Source organism: Ananas comosus, unplaced genomic scaffold (assembly GCF_001540865.1).
Source record: "Ananas comosus cultivar F153 unplaced genomic scaffold, ASM154086v1, whole genome shotgun sequence".
Taxonomy (NCBI): Eukaryota; Viridiplantae; Streptophyta; class Magnoliopsida; order Poales; family Bromeliaceae; genus Ananas; species Ananas comosus.
Window position 1 is genome coordinate 1 of NW_017891853.1, and position 11842 is coordinate 11842.

The window sequence follows — 11842 nt, forward strand, 5'->3', positions numbered from 1 at the left end:
TTAGTTCTCACGCCTAGTTGTTACCTTTTGTTTTGCAGAGCCCACAGGTTTCGGCTGCTGCGCCTTTCCGCGGATCCGAATCGAGGCAAGGGCGTCGGCGAGTTAAAAGTATCCTACCGCGACGTTGCTGAGCTAGTAGTTGCTCCCTAACTTTGTAGTATTGTTGATTACAGGTACAGCTGTCGCTTCGTATGACAGGAAAATTTCTTTTAATACGGCGAATTGTGTCGCGCTCGTGCTCGGAGAACGAGACTCCGGGATGTGACATTAAATAAATATTTAGATATAAAATTTAATTTTTTATTCAATATATATTAGAGGCTAATTCATTATTTTTCTATTATAACTAGCCAACTATTTATTCTTATCCCATCTATTTATGCCAAAACAATTTCACATTTTCATTTCAAATGGCAAAAGTGCTTATTCCAGTTTATTCCTAAACTTATACCTATCCTGTGGAATAGGAACAGTTCATTGTTTAATAGCCCGAACGGCAAACAAAAACAATTGCATCTCACACATACAAAACTAACTTTAGTGTGTTATATTTCTAAATCCGTCAATTACAATTGCCGCTAAAAATGTTAGTGCAATGTAAGTAAATTGCCACTAATGGTGTGGGTCCGGTAAATATTATTATACGCATTTATTTGGACGGGTTGGTAAAAAGACTAAAAAAATGCCCGATAAATCCTACCTAATAAACAACAATTATAAATGTCATTATAATTAATTATAATTGCCAACTAAAAGTATACTAAATAATATTAAATAAGAACTAAATAGCGGCATTGCATATATATATAAAAACGCTATGATCCACAGCATTAAACATTCCAATATTTTTCTTTTTTTTTTTGAGAGATAGATACGCACGCTCCCGGTTTGTTTTATTTAATTTAAGAAATAAACTTAGCTGAAAATGTGAATCAACTAGTGATTCGAATTTGGTTCGGGTCCAATTGAAATTAAGGGGAAAACGTTCGTAAACCAAAGAGCAACTACCGATTTCACCAAAATCACAGTTTTCAAATATTAAAAATAAATTCAATACATGAGTCTTCAACTACATAAATGCTTGTTTGAATCCACAACAAAAGCAATAATAAATAATACTAAAACAAACGTTATAAACATCTATTATCTCGAAAAATTCCAAATTCTAAAGCTGCTCATCGCCATTATTGCTTTCACGTTCGAAACTGTAAAGTTTGACGTAGCTTTGGCTGTAGATTTGATAACTAAGCGGATATCCTGAAAAAATAAAACCATATTCAGTAAACTAAACAATACACAGGATGAGCTGAGGCATTGATACCATATTTCTATAACAAATTTATAAGTGAAACCAGAAACTTTATAGGTGAAATAAAAACTATACAGCTAAGTAAACAAAATAGGAAAACTTCTACACACATGTCAAAAGAGAACAATGAACTGAAACATGCAATATGTCAAAAGAGAACAATGAAGTGAATATGCAAAATATGTCCATTTAAGTGCAATCGCCTGAATCTCAAGACATTCTTAAAAGAAACAAAATCACCCACAGAAATCATATTTAGTGACTATTATTGGGAAATTCATTTGAAAAATTTGAGAAAAACAGAAATAATTAATGTCTCTAAGTTAAAATTCCAGTAGAAGTGCTAAGTGCTTACCTCTCTGAACAGCTTCTAAACTACAAGCTCACTATTATAGTGAACAAAGAAGCGAATAATTCAGCAGATTGCTAGAGACAGTACAAGAATATGAAAATTTTTACATGACAAAATAATAAATATATCATGACCAACATGGAAAAAAAATTGAAGTTTAAAAAAGCAGTAAGTAGAGACAGGACAAGAATATGGAAGAAAATATTTTGAATAAAAGCCCAATAACAAGAGACAATGACGACAACCTACACGATTGACATATAAGAATGAAAGACCTACTACATATCATGATAATTTTGCAACTGTATTTACATGGACAATTTATGTAACTTTTGAATCTCCAAAAATACTATCAAAACAAAGGCTATCTAGCAAAAGATAGTGGCTTGCATTTTCCTTTCAAACTGAATATGTTGAAAAATTATGCATGGATCATAGTAACAAAAAGGAACAACCAGTTGAGTAAATAGACTTACCCTAGCGCGCATAGTAACAACACGTCCACGGCCGACTCCAATAGCTGAGCCTTTTCCCGGAATCACTAAACAAGTCAAAACATCCGGAAATGCAATCAAAAGGCTAATTTTCAATCCAGACTCAATTCACACAAATTGAAAGTTAATTAACTTAAATTGCAACTAACGAGATGTGTGAAGCACTTAAATGTACACTCTGGAACACCATGTAAGTGTCAATTTGACATCAGAATCGCAAATTTAGCTAATTGTTCCAATCCTTTCCGCTTCAATCATTCCCTTTCACTCTCTCTCGTTTTACTCTCTCTCTTTTCTTTTCTTTTCTTTTCCCTTTATTTCTTTTTTCCCTTCTTTTCTTTTTTAAATCTGCCGTCCCTGCAGCAGCTGACTGCATGCTGCTTGGCAGCATGCAGCCTATGCTGCTGCTACTGCTGCGTGCAGCAGCAGCAGCCAGGAATTTTCTGCAGTAGCAGCAGCAGGGGAGGGGAATAGAGAGGGAAGGAAGAGAAGGGAAGAGAAAGGAGAAGAAAAGGAAAGAGGGAAGAAGAAAAAGAAAGAGAAGGGAAGGAGAAAATAAGAGAATTCACTTTCTTTTCCAAGTTCTTCTTCTTCTTCTTCTCCTTCTTCTTCTTCTTCTTCTCTCTTTCTGTTTTACTTGCTCTCTTTTTTTGATGAAATCTGAGAGAGAGGGAGAGAGAGAAAGACGATAAGAAGAGGAGAAAAAATCTCTTCTCTTTCTCTCTGTTAGTGGAAATCCACTAAGAAGGCCATCTTGCAACTTAACCCAATACAATTGCCAATTGCAAAATTAGTCCTTCTTCATAAACAAGTAGCCCAAAACGTCCGTTTTCGCGTCAATTTTGTGCCAAAACGGATTCACCTCAATTCCACTCTCACGCTCACGCACACACAAGTAGCGACAGCCCAGATTTTACATGCCCTATAATGCCTTGTAGAGACAATCGAGCTATGATTCTGATTATCAAAAACTGATCTTTGATAGCTACAAACTCTAGGAGATAAGCAAGGAGCTTGTTCCATTCTAGTTGTTTAACAACTTGGTGAATATCATTGTTGTTTGGCCACAGAATGTTGTTACTGATGCCTTTTTCAGTGTCAAGCTTAAGAGCAAGTGCCTGAGTTTGTGCTATGTCTAAGAGGAGTCGTCGAGTTTCCAGTGATGAACCAGCACTGGATTCATCCTCCGATGTTACTAACAATGAACCTATACCCTCTAAGGTTCTGTACCCGCATGTTAAATGTAGAGAGAATTAGGGTCTCAAATGTGAACTAAAGCCACTAAAACTTCAGTCTAATTGGTAGTATGAGTATTTAAAGAGACAAAATGAGAATACTCTTAGCCTCATAGCTGCCAATAAGGCTCCAGATAAAAGCAATAGTTCAGATCCAAGTCTTTAAGAGTAGTATTTTCATCGATTTCAATATTTTCTGTTGGACGGCCCAGGGACGAACCTTTCAAGTCAAACCTTCGATGAATTCTTAGTTCTGTGCAAAACATGTTTCCCATTACGACGAACCGAAACTGCCATTTACAGAAGATATTAACATGTGCATTAATATGACTCAAGGCATCAGATAGAATGAGAGAGAGGGAGAGAGACTGCACTGATGTAATACAATCAAATTAAATTCAAGAAGATGAATAAATTTATAGTGTCATCAGATAGAATGAGAGAGAGGGAAGGATTGCATTGTGGAGACCAAAAAATTTAGCAATGAGTGTGTTCTCATATGTACGGACGTGATGGTAATAGTTTGGAAGCATCCGCAGTAGAACCTACACAATTATAAGCCAAAATATCAGTAATTCTGCATTCAAATTAAGAAATAGATTAACTATATTTTAGAAAACTGATAACCAACAAACAGCACACTAGACAAGCCGCTAGCACCCCTCTTCTCTATTACATTATAAGGATTAGTGCTAGGATTTTGAAAAAAGTTGGCAAGATAAGAAGATAAGCAAGATATAACACTTTCATACTTTAACTAGTGTAGTTATCCACACGATGCAGCGGACAAATATTATCGAAGCGATTTTTTTATTATTGTTGATCATCGATGATAGTTTGAAATTGTACATATATCAAAAATAAAATACAGTGAGGAGATGAAGAAAGAAAAAAAAGAAAAAGAAAAAAAAGAGAGGCGTAAAATAAAGGAATGACAAAATAATTGAAATAAAATTATTAGCCAGATTAATAATTCAATTAATTTAAATAAAATTAGCTCAAGGTGCTATAAAATTTTCATATATAAACTTTAATATGATTTAAATTGTATTTGTTGAATTAGATTTTAATTGTATAATAATAAATTTTTTAAAATTATTCAGTGTATATATAAAATTGTAAATTAGGGTAAGCAATTATTTATAACATACATGCAAATCTTTTAAAAGAACATCTAATTCTAGAAACAAATTCTATAAAAAAAAATATTTTCTATCAGTTTAACAATTTTACATACATCTAAATAACTATAAAGAAATTGAAAAAGCTAATAGATAGGGTAGTTAAAAAGAAAAACATTAAAGAAAAAGTAAAATACAAAAAATTCCTAATTACTTGATTATCACCATATATATATATATATACTATCAATAGTAAGTTGATTATATATCCATATACTTTCTTCCACTTCTGTCGTCGCTACCGCCGCCGCCGCATCCAAGATCTTCATCTTCTACCACCATTGCCATCCCCACCAAATACACGACGGGATCTGCGGATTTTATGGACTTAACGCGATGCCACAGTAATGAAAGCAAGTGACTTTTACAGGAGAGGGAGAGGATGAAAGAGATTTAGCAAGAGTTGAAGAACGAAGAGATTAATGGAGACATGGGGGGAAGAAAAAATTAATTATTAATTAAATACAATAATAAAGAGAGAGAAGTGGGGTTATTGGAAGGTAAAGAGGTGAACGTTAAAGAAGAGAAGAAGAGTTAGAACATTTGGAAGAAAAAATTAATTTTGAATTAATTACAATAATAATAAAAAGAATTAAATACAATAAATTGGAAGGTAAAGAGTTAGACGTTAAAGAAGATGAGAAAGAAATAATTAAAATATAAAATAAAATAATTAAAAAAATGAAAAAATGAGAGCTTGCCACATCATCATTTGATATTGGGGATTCATATAAGAGTATAGATATGTAATGCAGGCAGCATTCAATATCTAAACAACTCAATGAAGGTTCAATTCTATCATAAATTATTCTTAAATTTAGATTATTCTTAATTACACTGTATCTACAAATTCTAATTGAATCTCTGCATATTATGTTATCTAATCTCATTTGGTGGACGTCGTTAGAGTCAAATAGTTTAATTTCTATATGTAAACTCGCTTTAGATTCTTTCATTAGTGCTTCTTTAAATTAAAGGTGCAAAATATCAAAAAAGTATCATGGAATGCTTAATTAAAAACCTCTTTATGAAGCTAGATTTGAGGAATAGTTATATATAATGTAGATAAACAACTAAAACAGCCTTATTGACTTAATTTATTGGCTAATTGGGCTACTAAATGCTAGCTAGCGGCCTTAAAAAAAATTATATTATTATTATTGTATCATCAGTTTTTCAGTGTTTTTAACCTCCCCCTTCCTAGTAGATAAAAAAAAAAAAATTATATTAGTGTTTTAATGCAGGATTCAAATCGGGAACCATTGCCCCTGATTAAAGACATCAATGAACAGCAAAAAATTTAACCCCTAAAGGGCATGTTTGGGTCACTTATTAATGCTCATAAATAGATAAGAAATATTAGGGAACGGATCAGAATCTACAGAATCCTCGGCTCCTGCGCCTCCCGGATCGCCTGCACGAGCGCGACGGTAGCGAGTGCCTCGACACTGCAATTCCTCAGGCAAATGGCGGAGGAGCAATCCCTGGAGAGCTCAAAGGCGTGATCCGCGATGTCGTGATCGAGCCCTAGAATGGAGGCGACGTCGATGATTTGCGGGTAGGCTCGGAGGTTCTCGACGGAGACGAGCGACCCCGAGGGATCGGTGCCGCCACCGCCTCTTCCTCCTCCTCCTCCTCTGCCGCCGCCACGGAGGAGGGCGCGCTCGAGCTCGACGAGGTGGCCGGAGAAGAAGAGGGCGGAGAGGACAGAGCGGGCGAAGACAGGGGCGGGCTGTCACCCCCCGGGACCCAGCGGAAGCCCGCCCGGTGCATGTCCAGACCCGCCATACGTCTAAAATATATAAGGCATCTACAATAAAACGACAAATAGAGCAATAGAATAAAGACATCTAGAAGTATCAGAGCAAAATACAACTAGATTCTACAAAAGAGGAGTAAGCAAAAGGCTAAAATCCACTAAAAGTAAACCATAAGTAGTACATCCGAAATCCAAAGTACTAAAGCTAAAAGTAATACATAGGTGGTCTCTATACATGGATACAAAACCTCTCTCTCTCACAACAACAAACAATAAGAAAGAAAACCACCTAAGCAAAATGTAAATCCTTGCTATCTAGCTACGCGACCCCTTTGCCGCAATCCCGTGCCTCCACCGGTGCCGAAGGCTCTTAAAGAAAACCATAAAATAGAGGGTATGAGAAATATTACATAATAGTTCCCAGTGGGCAATTACTGACTTCAGTGAAAAGCACCACTAGACCCGAAAACTAAGCAGGTAAGTGAGAATAACTAAGCAATATGAAAGACAAGTATTTAAACATGAATACTTACTAAACCATGATATCTCTACTTAGCATGAATTTGTATAAATAATAAAGCTACTGTAACATGAATGTACATGAGTATGACCGACATAATGTCCGCAAGCTAAATAGTAAAGTATCATTGTTTACTATTCTAGTCAATGTCCACACGGTATACTAAATCACTAATGTTCCAATCATGTAGGACCTACCCGTGGGTAGTCCGGCCTGCGCCGTGCCTAATGGCCCCGTGGTAGTCAACATCCCCACTCTAGGAATGAGCCTCCTCCACAGTATCCCATTTCGGCGCCCAATCCCGCACTGGCGAGCATGTGTCGCGATGGCTATTTCCGGAGTGCCGGTTTGTGGGGGCGACCCTCAGAAGCATGTGCGAATGAGCACAATGCCAAGCAAGCGTAAAAGTCTGTCTCAAGTCTCAAGTCTCTTAATGGAATGTAGCAAATCTCTTAATGGCCTATCACTATGTCATCATGTCTAAAACATGGAATATAGTCGATGTCACAATGGCCTATCAATATGTCACTATGTTGCAGTTCAACTGTTTACTAGTTTGGTGCCTCTTTATGGCATTTTTGCCCAATATGTTCAAACATGAGTTTGGTGTCCCAGAGCACTTAATTCTAACCATTTCCAACACGTGAGACATGTTCCAATTTACAAAATAGAATACTAATCATATGCATGAGTAATACACTTAGCCCTCTACTCCATAGAGTCAATTTTTCATAAAACATAACGCATGCATTTTAAGTATTCTAAAATTCATAAAAATTCTATCTAGCATGAATATGCATGCATTCGATAAAACAACAACTTTTAACTACTTAGGAGAAGATTTCTCCTATTCCAATGAAGCAAAACCTACCGTGACTTCACAAAACCCTTCGTTTGCGCCAACGAAGGTACCCACTACTCTCCTAATACCCTAAAGGTAACAAAAGGAGGGATACACGAACGTTACGAATAATCATTTGCTCAAACATTAAGCAACTCAAGCAAAGGTGAAGAAAACTCACCGAAAGCGAAGAAACCTCTCTCGATCTCCAAATGTGAGTTAGAGGCCCTCAAATCTAACCTAAACAAAGTTTCTAAACCAATCAATTTGGTTCAAGAAGCCACAAATCACAAATCCCTATTTCTAACCCTAAATCTCTATTTCGAGGGTTACAACTCAAAAATCATGAAAATCATGATCAAAAGAGAAGGAGTAAGCAACTAACCTATCTAAAAGCTCCAAACAAGGCTCAAGATCCACCGAAGTTGAGGCCCTTCCCCCAAGCAAGCTCCAATCCCTTCTCTAATGCTTCTCCAATAGTGAAAAGATCACCCAAAAGCCAAAAGAAGCAAAAGAGGAGATCAATCCTCTAAAAATCCAAAAAAAGGAGAAGGAAAAACAAAGAGGGAGAGTGGAAGGGCTCTCTCACCTTGTTCCCTGCTGGCCCAAGCTCAGGGAACAAGAGAGGAGCGTGGGGTTCAAATAGATAGGCCACAATTGCGAAAACACCCTCAACTCACACAGCACCCTCAACTCACACAGTCAGAATTTTGCATTGTTTACCGGTACACGGGAAAGTGTACCGGTACAAAACCCTGTGCGCGCAAACCCGAGGTTCGGGTTGGTAGAAAAATCCATCTGAACCGGTACAACCATCGAGTTGTCACCGGTACACTTTCTGTACCGGTACAATCATCAAGGTATATCGGTACACAGCCCCTCAAAATGCAATCCGAGAGTAGCCTAAGTCTATCATTTTGGCGACCTTAGCGCTACTTTAAATACTACAATTTTTGGGATGCGAGCCATAGGTCGGAATACTGTCAACGACTGTCACGCCCCGGGGTCCCTTTTAGTTCAAAAGGTAGCGGAAAAGCGTCTGAAATTTTTTTTGAAAATCTGACCCCAGGGTGTGCCAGATCCGCCACAAATACAGGAGTTCCACTGTTCACACGGACAGAGTCTCCCCTGTATTTGCACGGCGTCGCACAAGTACAAGAGTTCAATCATACATCAACCACAACCAGATTAATATACAAACAACCACAGATATACATTCATACACCATTCACCACAGATTCACAAATATACATTCGCTATTTAAATATAAATCCACATCTATCAGTTAAAATGTTTCCAACCACAGAAACAGGTTTTGAAATACTAAGATACAAAATCCACAGAAACCTTTTGAAAACTGTTCCCTATACAGGAACTTTTAACTTTTCAAAACGCTACCACGAGGGGTAGAAAACCATTTCCATTTCAAGAAAACACAAATTCCTTTATTACATTCCAAAACCAACTGAAAACTCCGATATCCAAATAGTAAAATAAAACTGAACCATAATATGTCTAAGGTAGTTATTTATTAAATCATGAAGAGTAAGGGTAGATAAACCAAACCACGGGGCGGAAAGCTCTATCGTATGCTAGACCCGTACCTCACCAGCTGTCCCACTCGGACCGGCTACGTCACCTGTAATGGGGGCGGGGGGTGAGAACATGTAAACATGTCTCCCCTCCCAGTGGGTACCGCAAGCCGAAGAAGGCGAGGAGTACTCACTAGTCACGGAGAACTAGATAGATATAAAAGCTGGTAAGTGAAGATGCTGATAAGTAAGGAGCTGACAAGTGTAGATGCAGGTGAATAAAACAGTAGCTACAATAAACAGATAAGGATGTACTGGAAATAAACACTACAGCTACTGTATGCATGCGTCAACTGACGATAACCTCAAGAGTACCCAATCTCGCTGCCCTATTGGTCCGAAGACCTCAGGCCCATGCCACACTGCTCAACCTGTACCTGACCCTCGCAATGAAGCCCCTGGGTCAGAAGCATATACCCTCGCAATAAAGCCCCTGGGCTCACGGGTTGGCAATCCAACCACTTTTCCGGAAAAGAACACCCTCTTGCGGTGGATCAGACCGCTGGTGTTCGTGAAATGCGTACCTGCAGTGGCGATCAATGTAGTATGCTCAAAGATCATCCATCGGCAACTAGCCGACAATCCAAGCCCCTCAGGGCACACCGGCCGTATAGGCCATCAGCAACTAATCGGCTACATAAGTCAAGATAAAACTGTAGCAACTCGACCGAATAGGTCATAGGTATCAAAGTAGGGGAACCACCCAACTAAATCACAAATATAGTGAACAGATAAATCAACTCTACTCCTAAGCACGATATCAACAGGGAAATAACTGAATAGAGGAATGCAGATATAAAAGCAGGTGCAAGGCTCAATATAACTATAAGATAGAGTAAACAGTAGGGGTGAAGAAACATCACCGAGCGTGCACCACTGTACCGACTACGGGTCGAAGTACCCACCTGCACGTATCTGACGAAGGTCTCTCGACTGTGAAGACGGCGCGACCGAACCTACAAAAGGTCCAACTGGTTAAGATCTAACCCACAGACATGTAATGCTAACTCACAACCCCCGCTCACCAGAATCACGACCGGTTTCCCAAACCCGATTACCGAATATGCCGGAAGTCCCGAAAATCGCACCGGAACTTCATCGTCGCTCACCCGTCGTTTCCGAACCCTCAACACGACGCGGGTGACCACCCAACAAGGCTCAGCGACGCTACAATCAGCCACGAGGCACCGTCGGATGAATTCCGAACCGAAACCGCGTTCTATCGGCGGATTTTGCCGAAAACGCTCCGGAAATCACTTTTTGATTTCCGTAAGGGCTTGGGCCTTGGACGATCAGTCCAGAGGTTATCCTCAGCCCAAACATGCAGCCAACAGCATCTACAACGAAGCAGAAAACCTAAAAGCCCATACCAATACATGAAATCGCATCATTTCATGTAATTTCTAGGCTTTTCTGGACCGTGCACGCAAACCAGAGGTCGATTAATCCGACCATCTTACTCGCTGACAGGTTTCAGCATGTCGGAGGCCGTGCTCACCTTTCGGAGCACTGCCGGCCACAGCGGTGCGCGTACGAGCGATGCGAAGTTCTGAAAAACTACGCGCACAGCGCGAAGATCGCGACTAACTCACAAACCAGGGCATCTTTGCCGTTGTTGGAGGTGAGCACGATGTTCAGCACGAGTTGTAGATCATCGTGCTCACTTCCCGAAGCATAGGAGGCTTATCGGATCACCGGAAAGGAGATCAGAACCTCGAAAAATAATGCTGGAACATAAAATACCCTTACCAGACCCGAGGAGAGCTAGGGTTGGTCGCCGGCGGCCGGGAGGCGGGCGGTCCGGCCGGAGGAGGGAGCACTCGGTCCGGGAGGTCCGAGGAGGGTGCTGGCCGGTGGCGGGCTGCAACCGATGGCGTGGCGGCGGAGATCCACTCCTCCCACTAACTCTCGGGTTCGGGCTTCCCGGCGGCGTGGCGGCGGCCGGAGGAGGTCGGGGCTGCTACGGTGCGGCGCCGGAGGCCGAGGGGAAGGCGGTGCACCCCTCGGTGGGCAGCGGCAGCGCCTGGAAGCTGAGCGGGCCCGACCTCGGCCCGCACGTGCCTGGGCGGCCACAGGAAGCTCCAGCGGCGGCCGGCGGCGCGCGGGGACGGCGGGGGACGCGCGCGCCGGGTTGCCGGAGGTCGCCGGGGCCGACTGGAGGGCGGCGCGGCCGAAGCGAGGCGTGGACGCAAAACCCGAGCCGGCTCGGTCTGGGCTGACCCGAGCTGGCCGCAGGGAGCAGGGGTGGCTCCGGCGGCGCTCGAGGGTGGCCGGGGACGGCGGGGGAGGACGCCGGAGAAGAGCCTCGGCCAGGAGAGGGTGGAGCTCGGCTTTGATGCTTTCCCGAGCACAACACTCGAAATGTGGCAGGTCGGGGCTAGGGGAGAGCCGAGAGGTGGCCGGGGTGACCTTTCCGGCGGCCGGAGTTGCACGCCGGCGGCCGGGGCGTGCGCACAAGTTGGGCAGGGTGGAAGTGGGGCGGTTAGGGCAGCTGGGGATGAATAGGGTTAGGGTTTCCTTGGTTGAACCCTAAAACCTTACTTATATCATATGAATAAT

General features: G+C 41.2%; 1 protein-coding gene across 1 annotated transcript; it reads right to left on the reverse strand.

Annotated features, from left to right (window-relative positions):
• Positions 1 to 5949: 5949 nt before the first annotated feature.
• Positions 5950 to 6303, reverse strand: LOC109705192 (plant-specific TFIIB-related protein 1-like; the record flags this gene model as incomplete). The annotated part of the gene is made up of 1 exon (XM_020225936.1): positions 5950 to 6303. A coding segment is annotated over one exon (354 nt), but the record flags the coding sequence as incomplete, so codon positions are not given.
• Between the last annotated feature and the right edge of the window lie 5539 nt (positions 6304 to 11842).